The sequence below is a fragment of the Ruditapes philippinarum genome, unplaced genomic scaffold (genome assembly GCF_026571515.1).
Source record: "Ruditapes philippinarum isolate M1 unplaced genomic scaffold, ASM2657151v2 ctg639_1_1_1_1, whole genome shotgun sequence".
In the NCBI taxonomy this organism is placed as follows: Eukaryota; Metazoa; Mollusca; class Bivalvia; order Venerida; family Veneridae; genus Ruditapes; species Ruditapes philippinarum.
This window is the reverse complement of record NW_026862019.1, coordinates 57160-76105: the sequence shown is the minus strand read 5'-3', so window position 1 is coordinate 76105 and position 18946 is coordinate 57160. Positions and strand designations below refer to the sequence as shown.

The following is an 18946-nucleotide window of genomic DNA, read 5'->3' as shown; positions in this document are numbered from 1 at the left end:
AGTGTGTTTATGTTTAAAGTTTGTTTTTTTTCAAATGAAAGAGCATGAGGGAGATTAAAGTCGCATTTTATGATTTTTCTTCTGTTTTAAAGAAGAATATCACGCTCGTGCAGTTACACGTGCATGTATGTTTACTGTTTCGCTCAAATTGAATTTCGTACTGTACACAATATAAAAGTTTAACATTTTATACAAACATGAAATTTAAAAAAAAAAGCCGAAATTAAACAAAAAGTTATATATTGAGCTTTGTTGTTAGATATACACAATATATCTACATAAGTAAGAGTTGAAGTATAAATATGGACACATTAAATCGTTTATTTCAAATACCTTTTTACTGTATATAATTACAAAGATAATTTATGTTTATTAGGCCTACACGAAAACGGTAACAAATCTGTATAATTATACAATATATGTGTCCAAATTACGGTGGCAGATATGGGAAATCGGCAATATTTAATTAATCACATGGTACGTTCGTTGTATTCTGCGTGTACCGATAGCTTATTGCGTGTACATAATAGCCAAAACGCACATGCAAACATGCGCACGTGTTCATCTTAATGTGCACATGTGTTGCCAAGTTGTTGCCAACTACAATGTACATTGTATTTACGTTGTGGTAACGCTACGTCGAACCACTTAAAGCAAAGTGTGCACATATTAAGTAAAAATAAACTCAATGTCCCTTTTATGCCACCGTATCAAACTCGTGTCAGACGAAAAGTAAATTCTATTTTTACTTCTATTTTCAACACATTCATATTTAACCTTACTAGTATCTAAAAATAGAATGCTGCGTTATCATTTGAGGTATTAGTTAATGTCCTAGATATGAACACCCGAATCACGGGGTAAACCTAGCTGAATACTTGTGTATCCCATTACTTTATCATTGTGTCGTAAAATTGTGAATAGACTGCTTACTACAAGGTAAGAAAATCAGATTTAATTTAAACTTTAATTTATTGTATTATTTCATGCTATTTAACCATTCAATCTTTTAATGCACATTTATATAGGCTACCCTGCACTCTTCTGATGTTCGAAATCTATATGCAAAGCTTTGTTTACCCAATTGTGGGTGCAGCAAACTAGCTGAACTCGATGGAATTCTATACGTTACGTCACATTACACAATAATTTTTCTAGTGTAAATTTTTGGAACAGAAACAAGATCGAATATATTAAGGGTATCGAATTTAAACTGCAGGGGCGGGTATGGTCATACATATCACAACGATTTTTGACTACTATCTAGTAGGCGTTATATTTCCTTTAGTGGAGTTCTTTCAGAAAACGAGATTTTGGGATGTACTGCCCTCTGTTTATGATGCTTGTCTGGCACGTGTCAAACCGGAAGTAAACAAAACATAATTCAATGTTGTACATCAATGTCATGTCTAATGATCTTAAGTATTGAGCAAATAAGGAAGTAAAGAAGTCTACAGATCAAAATTATCGATGACTTTTTTAAAGGTTTTTGTTGCTTGAAAAAGAAATCAGTTGTAATCACTCTCACTAGTTTATTTCATTTATTGATATGCGTTTACCATTTTTCATATTCATGTATGTATATATTTGCTGTATATGAGGATGAGCTGTATATGCTTAATTAAAAAAAAAAATGTTCTGTTCTGTTCTGTAATCCGGAGCTGGGCAAATGTGGGTTATTTATTTATTAGCAAGCTAATTCCCCTGTACAAGCACACTTTTATTGTTATAGTTTAACGGTGCACTGCCGGTTACGATAAATAAGTCTGCCTGATGCGTTTATTTAAATGAGCCGCGTCATGACAAAACCAACATAATGGGTTTGCGACCAGCATGGATCCAGACCAGCCTGCGCATCCGCGCAGTCTGATCAGGATACATGCTGTCCGCTTACCAACTCTATTACAGGTAGATAAACTGATAGCGAACAGCATGGATCCTGATCAGACTGCGCGAATGCGCAGGCTGGTCTGGATCCATGCTGGTCGCAAACGCACTTTGTTGGTTTTGTCATGACGCGGCTCAAATTATGTAACTTTAAAGATTGTTTGTAGCCCCGGATTGGCTGGGAAAACCCAAAATATTCTAAATTCCGGAGTGAAGTGGATCGGACTTCTGACGTCGACACAAAACGAGTACGTACACGATTCAAACAAGAGGGTCAGAAGTTCGATACACTGTGACTTCATAGTTGTCCACTGTCCAAGTTCCTGTGTAATTTTCAGCCGTCACCATCTTACTTAAGACTCAAAGAGACAATGTAAAGAGGCAAGTAGTATGTGGTCAGAAGAATAATGTACACTACATGTAAAAACATGTACGAGGCCATCCTTAAAAAAATGTTTGTTTGCAGTAACGCGACCGGCTCACAAAATTTGCCCCTACTCAAATTTTTTTTCATGGTTTGGATAAAAAAAAATTATTTTTTTTGAATCAGAAAATTATGCCTTGTGCTTTGTTTTCGTTCTTTTAAAGGTTAATAGAAGAAATAAAATGTAGGTCTTATTAAATTAGAATTCAGTTATCAATTTATTAATTGTTACCAGATTATCAAAGCATATATTGTCCTGCATTTTGAAATTCCATGTTTTTGGGGAGTACAGTTCAATAAAAAAAAAAAAAATCAACCTACCTACCCACCTTGAAAATTCTGGGTCGGGTTACTGCAAACAAAATTTTTTTTAAGGATGGCCCGAGCTTAGTTTCACACCGTACAATCAAATGGGCAGACAGCTGTTTTAGCGTCCACAGCTGTACCAGTATATACATGTCGGCGCGGGGAATACAATTGACGTACGATAAGTATTCATCTATTTTTAACATATCCAAACTGTGTTCGAGTAAATCGATGTTATGGATTCATAGTCAACATCCAAAGAATCATGCTAACAAATTTCTGGCCCTGTGCAAGCTTTACTTCACATGAACTTTGACTGAAAATAACAACACTATCCGATGAGATGCGGTATTTTTAGTTTGAAGTCACAAAAACTTATATTTTCTCATGATTATTATTCCTTTTTTTCATACGATACGTAAACGTCAACATTTTGTCATTAAATATTCCAAACCATACCTTCAAAAAAGCTTTTCTGTTAAAGTTATAAGGTATTTAAGTTTGAGTGTCATCAAAATTTTAGTAACGTCATCAGCTGTTCGCCTCTTTTTAATGATAACATCGACAGCAATTCATCGGCAAGGATGAATAACGCTGAAAGCTGTTCAAAAAAACAATTTTCAGCGCTTATTTGCCACAGTAACTAGGAAAAAGTAAAACATTTTTGTCCATTTAAAATATTACTTTATTCATGATACTTTCTAATTATATTATTTTTATTATTACTTTCTATCATTTGTTGTACCTTAGCTGAGAGGCCTATATCTCCATTTACCGCGCTGTATTTCAATATTGATATTGTTCATATGAATGAATAAATGAGTGAGTGAATGAATGAATGAATGAATGAATGAATGAATCAATCAATCAATCAATCAATCAATTAATTAATTAATTAATTAATAAATGAATGAACGAACGAACGAATGATGCAATATACGCATATGTTAAAACAAATTGTCTGTAGAAAGTATATGAGTTGTAATATTCTAAAAGTTACATATTATACATTCATTTTTCTTCTTATGCATGTCCTGTTGTTGTTGTTGTTTTCTGTTTCAGAAGGCCACAATGGAAATAAGATATATATGAGTGTTATTGTATGTTATTAATGTATAACCTTCTTTAAATAAAGATATTATTTTTATTATTATTATTATAATATAAAAAGGAAGCAAGATCTATTAATATGTTTCTGAAATGTTAAATTCAAAGAAAGTAAAGGCAAATTTAACTCTAAATACGAATACTCTGTATTATAACTAAATCCATCAAGTGTTATTATAAATAATGGCATATAGTAGACATGTCCCATGCAGTAAATGGATGTGTAACCCGAGATGTCTGCCATATAAAATGATTTATTTAAAAAATAAAAATTTAAATAATTTTTAAGAATGGTAATTATTTCTATTGCACTATACATTAAAACGACAACATGTTTTTCCATGCGCTTTCATATCTGGGGTTACTAGCCATTCACTGCATAAGACTTGTCCATTAAATGCCTTTATTTATAAAAGCACTTGATGCATGCCTTCATTTACAACACTGAATATTCATAAAAAGCGTTAAATTTGCCTTTGCCTTTTGACTTTAACATTTCATAAACCTATTACAGGAACTCCACTGAGGTTTTTAAGCCTGAAAAAATGAAATTTTATTTTTTCACATAAAAAAACATGAGCACTAAAACATAAATATTAATAAAATATAACCAAGAAATATAGGAGAAATACATTGAAAATCATATGTTTGTGCTATTCTCAGTCCGATTTGAGTGAAAAGCGTTTAAACTCTTTTCAATTTTGGGTCATTTTTTCACTATTATAATATTCTGGAAAAACGGAGCAAGCTAATGATCGGAAATTTTGCATATAAGTTATTAGTATAGATCTACATCAAATGGAGAAATAATCTCAAAAAATTATTTCCAGTCCCGTCATGTCAAAAAACCTTAGTGGAGTCCCTTTAATAGGTTTTGCTACCTTTTTATATTGAAATACAGTGCGGTAAATGGAGATCAAGGTCTCTAACCTAAGATATAACAAATAATAGAAAGTAATAATAAAAATAATATAATTAGAAAGTATCATGAATAAAGTAATATTCTAAATTAACAAAAAAGTTTTACTCTTTCCTAATTACTGTAGGACAAAAGCGCTGTTGTTAATACATGTAATTGTTTCTTTGAACAGCTTTCAGCGTTATTCGTTCTTGCCGATGAATTGCTGTCGATGTTATCATTAAAAAGAGGCGAACAGCTGATGACGTTACTAAAATTTTGATGACACACAAACTTAAATACCTTATAACTTTAACAGAAAAGCTTTTTTGAAGGTATGGTTTGGAATATTTAATGACAAAATGTTGACGTTTACGAATCGTATGAAAAAAGGATTAATTATCATGAGAAAATATAAGTTTTTGTGACTTCAAACTAAAAATACCGCATCTTATCGGATAGTGTTGTTATTTTCAATCAAAATTCATGTGAAGTAAAGCTTGCACAGGGCCAGAAATTTGTTAGCATGCTCCTTTGGATGTTGACTATGAATCCATAACATTGATTTACTCGAATACAGTTGGGATATGTTAAAAATAGATGAATACTTACCGTACGTCAATTGTATTCCCCGCGCCGACATGTATATACTGGTACAGCTGTGGACGCTGGAACAGCTGTCTGCCCATTTGATTGTACGGTGTGAGTTTTTAGCTCGACTATTCACAGAAAAATCGAGCTAATGCAGTCACCCATTTGTCGGCTTCGCCGTCGCCGTCCCTGTGGTTAAGTTTTTGCGTGTAAGCGGGTAACTCCATAACTACTGAAGGGAATGGATTGAAACTTCACACACTTGTTCTCTGTGATTATCTAACATGATTGGCACAAGTCCCATAACTCTGATTTGCTTTTTTGCATAATTATGCCCCTTTTTCGACTTAGAAATTCTTGGTTAAGTTTTTGCGTTTAAGCTGGTATCTCCATAACTACTGAAGGGATTCACACACTTGTTCTCTGTGATTATCTAACATGATTGGCACATGTCCCATAACTCTGATTTGCTTTTTTGCATAATTATCCCCTTTTTCGACTTAGAAATTCTTGGTTAAGTTTTTGCGTGTAAGCTGGTATCTCCATAACTACTGAAAGGTATGGATTGAAACATCACACGGTAGTTTGCACTTGACAGTACCGTCCATGAACAGGCTCAATCAAACCGAGCCTGCAACATTTTCAATTTTGCCGTGTTGGGCTTTCTTTAGGAATTCTAATTTTCTCTATATTATTCCACACACTTCTTCTCTGTGATTATCTTACATGATTGTCACAAGTCCCAATATTTTTGATTTTTTTCATTATTATGCTCCTTTTTCGGCTTAGAAGTTCTTTGAAAAAGTTTTGCTTGTAAGCTGGTATCTACATAACTACTGAAGGGTTTGTGCCTTTTTTTGGGACACTTTTATGTATTCATAATAATAAAGCAGTGATTTACTCGATAAAACATCTTAATAACAAGCCTTTGTACCTTTTCGGACAATTTTATGTATTCATATAGGAAAGCATTATCATACATGACGAAACACTCTTGTGACAACTTTTCGAATAGTCGAGCGTCACTGTCCTCCGACAGTTCTTGTTTTTATTGAAATCCTGTCTAAATTCATGTGTTTTCATTCAGGTAACAAAATGTTGTTGAAAGTACTGTTTGCAAGTTTTGCCCTTATGACAGTGGCACAGGGCAAGTCTAAGTATTGTTGCTATCCTGATCAATGGGAGGCCGTGGAAGGATTGATGGCGGGTTCAGTTGACGATGAGGGGCACGCAACAATCACCAATGTAAGTACATTTTTTTGTGGCAGCTTTAATAAGTTGCCCGTACTTCACTTCAGTGTTTTTACATTTTTCTGGTCCTTCGGGATCATTGATACAAGCACTACTTAGTGTTGAGAATTGAGTACCGCTCAAGCCTGTGCTAGGGGGCGTGAGGGATGTTGCACTTATTCATTATCCCTCATGCATAGACTCAATCAAACCGAGTTTGCAATTTTCATGTAATAATGATGTGATTAATGCTGTTCTTTAATTGGATGTAAAGGAGAACGACATTGCTTTTAAGTAGGGCATATATGTTCCATAACAGTGACTCCCCTAGGTAAATCACTATAGGTCAATAAATAATAATAAGTCTCGACAGAGGAATTTTGAGATCACATTAGTAACCGTATTTTGGTAACTGGTTTTTCTCCATGAACTACGAAAGGAAGTACCCTGGGAAACTCCATACTAGATAATACTAACTAATATTGTTCTTGCTGTGCAAGATTATATCAGCAAAAGCAAGAGATTTACGTAAGAACGATATCCTTCTTTTATCAATGCCATACCGTTAGTGCCTTCTGGAAATATCTTCTTTTCTCTGCTTTCTAACTTCTTCTTCTCCTGTCTTTTTCAGATAGTTCATTATTTTACAAAACTTATTTTTCGAACCTTCTTCTAACCAACTTCGAACTCATAATTATGTTTGGTATATAACATAAAATGTCTTCTTATTCAACAATTACTCATTGTACTTTCAAGCATATCCATGTACATACATTTATATAGCAAATAAAAACTAAGATAAGACCTATATAAGCATTAGCTTTCGGTTTCATTTCATGTGTTGTAAATTCTATTTGTTAATTAAATGTGTATACTTGTATGAAATAAACTATGTTTAAACTGAGATCACTGTAACCTCAACCTTTTAAAAACTACACCCATATAAAGTTAATTTTTTAATAATTAGTCCCCTACCGGTTTAACCGGAGGGGACTTTAGGTTTACCCTCCGTCCGTCTGTCCGTCTGTCTGTCTGTCCGTCTGTCTGTCCGTCTGTCTGTCAGTCCGTCAGTCCGTCCGTCCACAAAACTGGATCCCGCGATAACGCAAAAAGTACTGAAAATATTTTTATGAAACTTGATATATGGATAGATGGCAGTATGGAGATTATGCACGTCTTTTTTTTTTCTTCCTATGTTGAAAATTCTGGTTGCAATGGCAACAAATAGTCTGAAAATATGGCAAATTTAACACATAAACTGGATCAGTGATAACTCAAAAAGTACTGAAAATATTTTTATGAAACTTGAAATATGGGTAGATGGCAGTCTGGAGATTATGCACATCTTTTTATTTTCTTCCTATGTTGAAAATTCTGGTTGCTATGGCAACAAATAGCCTGAATTTCAAGATTTCTGATTTAAATTTTTCAGCTTTTTCACTATATGTTCTTTATTTCTTAAGGTGTTTACTTCAAACTTTAAATATAAGTTCCTGGTCATCAACCACATCATATGTGACAAGGTTTATAACTCTAGCACAAAAAATATTAATATTACCTCCCTTGAACTTAGATTTTTTTAGGGGAAAAAATGTTGTCTTTTTTAAATAACTTCTTTATTTCCTAATGTATCTACTTTCAAACTTCATATATATGTTTCTTATTATCACTCGACATTTTTGAGAAGGTTAAATACTCTAGCAAGACTATTTCCAGAATTATGTCCCCCTTGAACTTAGATTTTTTTCGAGAAACTGGTATTTTCACTCCAACTTCTTCATTCCTTATAGGATTTACTTTAAAATCCCACATCGTAATAATATGACAAGGTTGTATAAACATAATTTCCTTACTAAGCATGGAAACTTAACACATTACTGTGATATAAACAAACTTATTTTATTATGTTTTGTGGTCGATATTTTCAAATACAGACTTCATCCTCAAATTCATTATAAATGGCAATACACAGGAGTGTATGACAATTAAAGAACTTTTTGAGGGACCGGTAGGGGACTACTGTATTGCCCGCAATACTATCAAATGCTTGTTGAATTAGTAACGGAATGATTTGGTGTATGTAAAGGTTATAATGAAAATATTGTATACCTATTCTAACATAAACTGAGAATTGAACATTTATGTTCACATTTATGTTTTTCTTTTTTAGGGCTACGTTACGGTGTCATATGATGCTAAAAATCAGAGAATTTACGGCGTTGATACCATAACCACAGGTTCAGTCACAAAAGTTTACACATTTCTACAGTTGTTCACAGAGGTTTGTAAATCTATGTTTTCACAGACATAATTTTGAACAATTCGATATACCGGTTAAAGAATGGCATACTATACCGTAAAAATTTAAAGACGCGGAATAATGCAATGTGGCTTCATGGTCAAGAGTTTTCACTGGAACATAATTTTGAATAATTCGATATACCGGTTAAAGAATAGCATACTATACCGTACAAATATAAAAAGAGGCGTCATAATGCAATGTGGCTTTACGGTCATGAAGTTTTCATTGGAACAAGGTCATTCGATGTTAAAGAGAAATTTGGTGTGACAATTCGCTTTTGATCTATTACAAGCAATATTTTAATCACAAATTTAATTACCAATGTAAAATTTTAAATTTAAAGGATGATGTATGAGCTTTAAGTCAACTAAAAAGGTGAAAAAGACAGCGAATAATATAAAAAGTTTTATAATAATTCTACATCATTTATTAACTTTTGAATTGTACCAGGTTACGCCACTCGTGAGAATACTGTTTTTAAAGCTCACTCGATGAAATAAAATTTCATCTTACACACAAAAAAACCACCAAATATCCTCTATATTCTATATTGGACGCTGTAAACAATAGACATATACAATTTTGGTATAAATTTCAAGTCTTACACAGCTTTATGTATATAAAACTCGAAAAATGGTTTCCCTAGCTACGACTCGATCAAATAAATTACCGTAATGTACAATTAAATGTAAAATAACTTTAAATTACTTATATCTACATGTAAATAGATTCATAAAAAGCAATATTAGGTATGAACTGTCGACTTAAATACGACAATATATTTTGATTGTTCTTTCCTTCAGGGTGTACAATATCTCATTGTGAACAAAACGTGTACGCGAGCGAAACTTGGTGCCTGGAATAATCAAAACTGCATCCCCGGTAAGTATATCTGCATTTTATTTTAAATTGTTAACGACAATTCACATTTTCGTATTCCATTAAATGATTTACAATTTCCATAGCACTATCATTTACAATTTCTTTATTCCATAGCATCTTGTCATGCAAGAGTTGTCGGTCCTTATTACTGGTAACTTGTTAATATGGGCAATAAGTCAGGTTATATTTTATATTTCCTAACAGGCAGGTGTGTCCTAGAAATAGGTAGAATGCATTGTTTGGTTGTCATTATTTAGTCGAAAAAAATGTTGCGTGACATATCTCAAGTCATTGGTGTTTCCTTTAAAAAAGGCAAGCTTTTTTTGTAAAATTAAATGTGAAAATATAATAAGCTAAGATTCAATAACAATACTGTTAGGCTGTTAGCCACGTGTTTTAACACTTTCGCGGCAAAAATAACGAATGTTCTTCGTAAAATGAGCGATTCCAAAGGCCCATTATGTCCCAGAAATGCTTTTATTTTTATTTCTTAAAAACTTTGTGCTACTTTTATAATGTCCGAAAAGTTATTCATCGACCAGTTACATGAACCATCTTTTTATCTGTTGCTTTTTGAGAATAAGTGCAGTTGTAGTGAATTGGTGTTTTGTACAGAAGCCAAAATACATACTACTTGTTAACATTTTGCTTCCCTTAGGTAACAATCATCTAACATTCTTTAAAACCATTATTTAAACATTATGAATTTCATGTGATTTCTTAAGAAGTAAAAATTTATTTGTTTCTGAGTCATAATGTGCCTTAATGAAACGAAGTGTTATTTTCAGATAATGCTACGTTAACTAACCAGTACAGACTTGGACTGAACCAAAGTATTATGATCAATGATTATACGTACAGTATAAGTAATCTAACATATATCGTGAGTGTGGAAAACAAATCGTGTGCCCCTGTTGTAGAGTACAACTTCGGAGATCTTAACGGAGGTAAATCTGATTTCAAAATTTTGTGAGAGTGTAATGATATAGATAATTATTTATTTCATAAATTTAAATGTATGACATTCCATGGTGAAAAAAATGGTAAAAACCCATAAAGTCATTGAGGTTTAGATAACTATCTTTCACAGTATGATAAGAAAAGCGGATCATTATGACGGCGTGGTCAGCTGGACAATTCCAGCATGCAAAGCGGCCGTCTTCATGCGTCAATCCAATTGTTACATTGGGATAATGTTTACCTGGTTCGTACTATAGAATACATGATTTCGTTTGTAAAACCAGAGACCAGAGCCCCACGGGGAGCGTTAATTGCAGGATGAATGTTTCTCGTGGGACTCATTCCGAAATAGCCGCTTCGTGAGCCGCGAGGTAGTTAAAATGAATGGTTACCGATTTCTATCCGCCTGGCGCCTGGCATAGTGATAGGAGTTGGGAGGTACATGGTATGCAAGCAAAAGGTGTCTCATAAGTCAGAAATGGCTGGCCCTTTCAGTAGGGGTGACACTATAATAAACAATACCTTTACCTTTTATCAGGTACGTATGTTAATATACGTACCTGCTTTTATATACGGAGGGATAAGAAACTCCAAAAATAGAATATATTCACGGCCTGACCACAATCCTTTTCGCGAGATTAATTGGCCCGTAAAGTTTGTCGATTTCCGCCATTTTTGTTTTATGTAAATGAATTGTTTATGTTGTTTATTTGTCTTGAATAGTTTCCATTTCAGTATTATTTTATCAAATTTTAGCACATTCGCACACAAATATAAGTATAGAACTTTTTAATTTATACTTTTTTTGAAAACTGAAAATGTCTTTGTAAATTCAAGACGACGGAACATGATCTCGGGGAATCTTTTCGAAAAATGTGAACTTGCTAGGTAATTAATTGCTAGTACAGATTTTAATTGTATGCTGGCATAGCTTCATTTCCATTTAAATATAGCTCTGTGGTGAAACTGCTAATATGCCGTTGATCATGCAATAAAATTAAAATTGCGCGGCTAAATTTTTGCACAGCTAAAAACCGGAAATATGGTGGCTTCTGATGCATATTAAGTGAACATTTATGAAAGAATGGGCTTTATAACATGCAAGGATGTTGAATCATATTCTTTCTTTGAAAAACAACACTGCTGAATTTTTCATTGCATAGTAAACAACAGGTTTAAAAGTAGATCAAAATGGTAATTTTTCTGTAAAAAAGTACATCCTATCATAGCACACGAACTGAACGAAAACACAAATTAGAACTTTCAATGATTTTTAAGAGCCTAATTTCCTGTTAAATATTACATGTATGCATTTATGCCAGGTTTCATCAAGTGAGGACCGACTAAATCTAAGGTATTATTAAACAGGTTGCTGGGCGACCGTTCCTTGAAGGACAGGTGGTTTGGGGCGTTCTACCAAAATGAACTAAGGAGAAATATATTTTGTTATTTCTTCTTTTGTAGAACGATAGACCATTGCGACGTATGTTACTTTGGCGGAATGAATATACTCTGTTTTCAAATATTCATTCGCTCCTAAACTTATTTCTTGCGTTCGGACATACGGACGGCCAATGTCATTTCAGTACTTACTTTCAAATTTTCTTCTGTCCGAAGTTGTCTCCCTTTAAGCACTAAATAAAGAAAATTAATATATGCATGTATTTTAACATTTCAGCTCAGCTGATGACAGGTGTCGGGGTACAGGGTATAACCGTGGGAATCAAGGACCCTTCTGTTTTTGATGTTCCAGCTATCTGTAAACAAGCGGTATGTTGAGAGCTTTTCTTCTTTTTTATGCTCCCCGAAGGGTAAGCATATAGTCGCCGTTTTGTTTGTCCGTCTGTCTCTCCGGTTGTGCGTCCGTCCGCTTTTCTTGTCTCTGTAACTATAAAAGATATCAACATGAAACTTTGTAGGAAAATAGTTCATATTGGGTAATAATCGTATCTCTGCCTTGCCTTATTTTGGATTTATTGCCCTTTGTTCATTTTTACACTTTGAACTTTGTGCGGGACAGACATAACTCTAAAACTATAAGACACATCAACATGAAACTTTGTAGGTAGATAGATCATATTAGGGAAAAAAACATAACTCTGTCTTGCCTAATTTTGGAGTTATTGCCATTTGTTTATTTTTACACTTTGAACTTTGTCCGGGACATAGCTCTGAAACTATATGACATATCAACATAGAACTTTGTAGTTAGATAGATCTCATTTGGTAGAAGTATAGTGCAATAGAACTATAAATCTGCCTTGCCTAATCTTGGAGTTATTGCTCTTTGTTCATTTAAATACTTTGAACTGTGTCCAGGACCTAACTCTGAAACTATAAGAGATATCAAAATGAAACTTTGTAGGTAGATAGATCTCATTTGGTAGAAGTGCAGCGCAATAAAAACTATAACTCTGCCTTGCCTAATTTTGGAGTTATTGCCCTTTGTTCATTTTAACACTTTGAACTTTGTCCGGGACATAACTCTGAAACTATAAGAGATATCAACATAAAACTTTGTAGGTAGATAGATCTCATTGTGTAGAAGTGCAGTGCAATAGAACTATAACTCTGCCTTGCCTTATTTTGGAGTTATTGCCCTTTGTTCATTTTAACACTTTGAACTTTGTCCGGGACCTAACTCTGAAACTATAAGAGATATCAACATGAAAAGTTGTAGGTAGAAGTATCTTATTGGGTAGAAGTTAAATGCAAATAAAACACCATAAATCTGCTTCGTTTAATTTTGTAGTAATTGCCCTTTGTGCGTTTTTAACACTTTGAACTTTGTCCGGGACATAACTCTGAAAATATAAGAGATGTCAACATGAAACTTTGTAGGAAGATAGATCTCATTGGGTAGAAGTAGAAATATTCCAAAATTAGCTTTTAAGCTCCACTTTCAAAAGAAAAATGCAGCTATTGTTATGACCCTCCCGTCGGCGTCGGCGTTGGTTAACCTTTTTTGTTAAGATCCATTTTCTCAAAAAAATAAAGTTATGTTCCCTTTTCTCTTTAAATTCGTCTTTTTTTTAACTCTCAGCACTGAGAAAAAAGGAGCTCGCTGTCCGCAAAAAGGTTTTGTTTTTAAATAAAATGTTTGTTTGACTTTAACCAATGTCATAGCTGCATGCCTCTAAATGAGCCATAATATAAATGAGCCGCGTCATGACAAAACCAACACAGTGGGTTTGCGACCAGCATGGATCCAGACCAGCCTGCGCATCCGCGCAGTCTGATCAGGATCCATGCTGTTCGCTTACCAACTCTATTACAAGTAGAGAAACTGATAGCGAACAGCATGGATCCTGATCAGACTGCGCGGATGCGCAGGCTGGTCTTGATCCATGCTGGTCGCAAACCCACATTGTTGGTTTTGTCATGACACGGCTCAATTATCAATATAATAAAATAATACAATACAAAATAAACTTGAGAAAAATATACTAAGATTTTAAGAAAAGTACAAAAAAGACAGTTTACAGTTATATTTCACATGTTAAATGGGGCTGATTTGGCTTTTTTGACATTTATCTGGTATTTTATGTAAATTGCAAGTGCTGTTTGCAATATCTCAATTATTTTATTTGTTCACTTTAAAATATTGCACTTTTAAACAGATTTTTAAAATTTTCATGAAAATTAATATGAATTTGAGGCACGCTACTTAAATGTTGATGAGAAAAAAGTTTATACATTTAATATAATGCAAGGAACATCGGAAGACTAAGCGATCAAGTTTAAGTGAACGAGATCGTCCTGGTTTATGTTGCATATAATAAGAAAGAGACATGATAGCACGATAGACCGGTAGGGACATTTCAGCTTCATGAATTCTTGATTTCATCGGCATGAATTTACAATTTTAACTTCGTGAATTCCCGTTTTCAACATACGGAATTCACGAATTCACGATTTCAGCTTCGTGAATTCTCGATTTCAACTTCATGAATTCCCGATTTCAACTTCATGAATTCACGATTGTCTTAACAACAGCTCTTGTTTCATGTGAGTTTGCTTCGTAACAAGGATTGGATAGCAACATGGAAACGAACATTGAAAAAAATGTATACATGTATTCATTTTGTAGATTTTAATTTGAAATGTGGGCATTTATTATCCCCCGCCGAAAAATTTCGGCGGAGGATATAGAAATAGTCTCCGTCCGTCCGTCCGACCTTCCGTCCTTCCGTCCGTCCCTCCGTCCTTCCGTCCGACATTTTTGTCCGGAGCATATCTCTAAAAGTATTTGAGTTATCAACTTGAAACTTCATAGGTGGATAGACCTCATTGAGGAGGAGTGCAGTGCACAAGAATGATAACTCTACCTTGCATGATTTTTGAGTTATTGCCCTTTGTTATTTTTCAAAATTGATTTTTGTCCAGAGCATAACTCCAAAAGCCTATGAGATATTAACATGAAACTTCATAGGTGCATAGATCTCACTCAGGAGGTGTGCAGTGCACAAGAATGATAACTCTACCTTTCATAATTTTTGAGTTATTGCCCTTTGTTATTTTTCATACCTAATTTTTCACCTGAGTGGAGCATAACTCAAAAAGTGTTTGAGATATCAACATGAAATGTCATAGGTGGATAGATCTTATTGAGGAGGAATGTTGTGCGCAAGAATGATAACTCTTCCCTATACAATTTTTGAGTTATTGCCCTTTGTTTTTTTGTGCTATTTTGTCCAGAGCTTATCTCAAAAAGTATTTGAGGTATCAACTTGAAACTTCAAAGGTGGATGGATCTCATTGAGGAGGAGTGCAGTGCTTAAGAATGATAACTCTACCCTGCATTATTTTTGAGTTATTGCCCTTTGTTATTTTTCAAAATTAATTTTTGTCCAGAGCATAACTCAAAAAGCCTTTGAGATATCAAAATGAAACTTCATAGGTGCATAGATCTCACTCAGGAGATGTGCACTGCACAAGAATGATAACTCTACCTTTTATAATTTTTGAGTTATTGCCCTTTGTTCTTTTTCATACTTAATTTTTTTATTCAATTTTTTTCTCAAAAAGTATTTGAGGTATCAACTTGAAACTTCATAGGTGGATAGATTTTACTGAGGAGGGATGCAGCACACAAGAATGATAACCTACCCTGCATTATTTTTCAGTAATTGCCCTTTGTTATTTTCAGCCATCAGTATTCACATAGGTTTCAAATCTGTAATCATTATAGCCATCAGTTTTCATTACCAAAAGACCTCTTAAAATGGAATTATTCCGCTCTACTACATATACATTCTTCCAATGAGCAAACACATTCGGCGGGGGATGGCCATGTTGACATGGCTCTTGTTTCCATGGTATCAAAGAAAATAATTTTCATTCTCTTTATTTCAGCCTCATGATCAGAGCACATTGAGAAGCGTGTCGTTCACAAGAAGACGATGAACATATTTTATCAGGGCATAACATATGGGCACACAAACTGATATATCTTATTGTATGGGTTTTTGTAAATTTGTGACGAATCTGCTGAAATAAACGGGGAAAATATTTTTATGTAAGGGAATCCTTTTTATCCTTTGTAAAATCCCCTGGAAAAATGTTTGTATAAATTAGTTAAGGATCATTCGTGTTTGAAGTGTAGATTTTGGAAGGCAGTCTCACCTTCCTATGCCATCGTTTTGTAATTGTATTGGCCAAACAACCGAGTTGTCAATACAAACGCGTAGGTCATTTTAGTGTGCGAGAACAAAACATGAATGACTTTTCATAGAAATACTGAAGAAATGAAATTATTGCTAATTTGAATATATATGTTCTACAACAATCATTACAATTATTACAAGAGTATCGATTACAAATGTATCGATTTATTAAATTTATTAAATTTTATATCAAATGCATCTGGTGAACCAGTAACATAAGACTAAATTTTAATCATTCGATTGACAAATTAACAATACAATTAATCGGACTTGGCTAGTTTATGTTTAATTGTTAAAATCCCCACAATGTTAAAATCTTTATTATCGTATCCCATTTAACGAGTGTGTATAAAATAAATCACACGATAAAACAAAACGCATTGACATGTTGTAACCCTAGATTTATATAGATATCAGACGAATCATCGCCGTTTGTTTTAAAAATTACTCTGACCTTCAAATATGTAAATAAAAATAATCAAAGTTAAACGATTAAAGCGGTTAATTAATATTGAAATGTTTAATTGAGTACGTTTTGAAACACAGTGTATGGAAGAGAAACCGAATAACCATGCAAAGTTTAGCTAAACTCGTCATGTTCATGTAGTAACATTGAATTTTCTTACATCTTGACTTTAAATCATTAACATCAACAGAAACATAACGAAAACTTTATTTTCTATGAAAAAAGAAACTTGTCATTGGCTATAATTTATGAATTCTGAAACGCGACTTATAATAGCGTCTTATTTAAGTATAGGTTAGTGTTTAATAATACGTATTAACAAAAATAATTGGTCAACCGTGCCGCAGGCACGGGACCAATTACTTTTGTTAATGCGTTTTATTAAACATTAATAGCGCTTAATGTACGAGTACTTCTATAAATAGTCAATTTTTTTTTCGGTTTGCTGATCGGAAAACTTGTCTAAATGCCTTAACATTACACAAATACACCTAAATTGCATAAATCTTATGGTTTCGAGGACGTTCGCCGACTACTTATGTATTTTATCAGTCGGAGACAGTCGCCTAGTCGCTTTCTCATTCGGTCAAACACCAGCCACACTATCGGTAATGTTTTTACACTATCTGTTGTTTTCAACCCCCCAGCTTACGAAATGCACGTCACATTCAAACATATTGCTTGTAGTAATTTGTGGAAATTAGAATAAACAGCAATAGCAGCAACAGTAGCAACATTATCATTAGAAGTTTTAAGGTGTGAGTGTCCTTGCATATTTTCACGTTATGGTGTTCTTTCCGTAAAATCTATATTTATAGTGTAGCAAATTGCATGTAAGATGCAAAACTAAGGTGCTAGAAGAAAAATCAATGGAACAACCCCTATTATATCAACGTAGGCACAATGTCTTACCGGATATGTTATTAATCATTTCACATCCGCACGACACCGCGTCCTCATGAACAGACGGACGTACTAGCGATTTATACAACTGGGCAAATGTATTGACGTTCAAACAGGCAGTCTGACCAATGCATAGAAAAGTAGTCATTGACGATAGCGTTAAGTTGCCTACAAACGAACAGACATTCTTTTTTAGGGATTCTAAAAGAAAATTAAACCCACATTGCCTCCCTATAGACCCTATAGGCTGTACATCAAGAGATATTAAATTTTGCCGGACAGACGGGCAGATATATACACTAATACATGCCTTAAGACAAGAATTATGATATACAAGTATTGGATTAGGAAATGAGTAGTACATGATTAGGTTGTTTATATTCTTTAAAATATGAATGTTATGTTGCGAAATCCACAACATATTTGATAACAAAAGAGCACGTGTCAATGTTTGTGATTAAATCTATTGTTATTCAAATGAAAGTTCATTCGCTAAGTGGAGTATATAGACGTTTTGTTGTACATGTGTACATGTGTACATAAGATGTACATAACATAACTATGTAGCAATGTTTGTGTCCATCCACTCATCCTTGTCTTCAACTACTTTTGCATCCACGTTTTTGGCGACATGTAAGGAATTTCAACATTACCACATACCTTATTCATGTTATAATTTAAATGTGTTTTGTTTCACTGCACAGTAAACTTAATAGACCATGCTTGACAGTCGCATTTTTTGTTAGTTTCGTGTCAGAATAAATATGACACACCGGAAATAAACTTTAACTGATGCGATTATGATGATAATGTCTGTTATGTTTTAATTGATGCAATATGTAGCGCTTCAAACGAATACATTTACGCAGTTTGTATTGTTTGAGAGGAATATACTATGAAACAGCGGGTATTAAGTGATATTGACTTATGTACTAAAATTATTGCACTGTCGGGTGACGGCAAATGTTCGAACGATATTTATTCCTGTAGAAACGACTGCTTGCATATACATGAACAGCGTGCCCATCGACATGAAATGGGTTTTTATGATTATTTAGCATGATTCAGTACTTTGAGATCAACTGATCGAAAACCTGACTTTTTATGCATAACCAACCTATTACTTGAATTAAATAGGTGTTAAATTTTATGAAGCGTTCAAAAATTATTGATCATGAAATTTAAACAAAGTGTTATCAAAAGAATCTTTTTCTTGTATGAATGAAATATATACAAGATGCCTGTACATGTATCGATTCGTATGTATAAATCTTGATTATGAATACTTGTTGACATATACATCAAAATATCGTTGTCAACAGCT

The 18946-nt window shown here is 33.7% G+C and overlaps 1 protein-coding gene across 1 annotated transcript; it reads left to right on the top strand.

Annotated features, from left to right (window-relative positions):
- Positions 1-783: 783 nt before the first annotated feature.
- On the top strand, positions 784-16110 carry LOC132717685 (uncharacterized). Its single transcript, XM_060701219.1, has 7 exons — positions 784-939; positions 6301-6458; positions 8614-8724; positions 9549-9627; positions 10416-10574; positions 12266-12357; positions 15943-16110. Exons 2-7 carry the CDS (start codon positions 6309-6311, stop codon positions 15991-15993), a joined length of 642 nt encoding a protein of 213 aa, XP_060557202.1. The 5' UTR covers positions 784-939; positions 6301-6308; the 3' UTR covers positions 15994-16110.
- The last annotated feature ends 2836 nt before the right edge of the window (positions 16111-18946 follow it).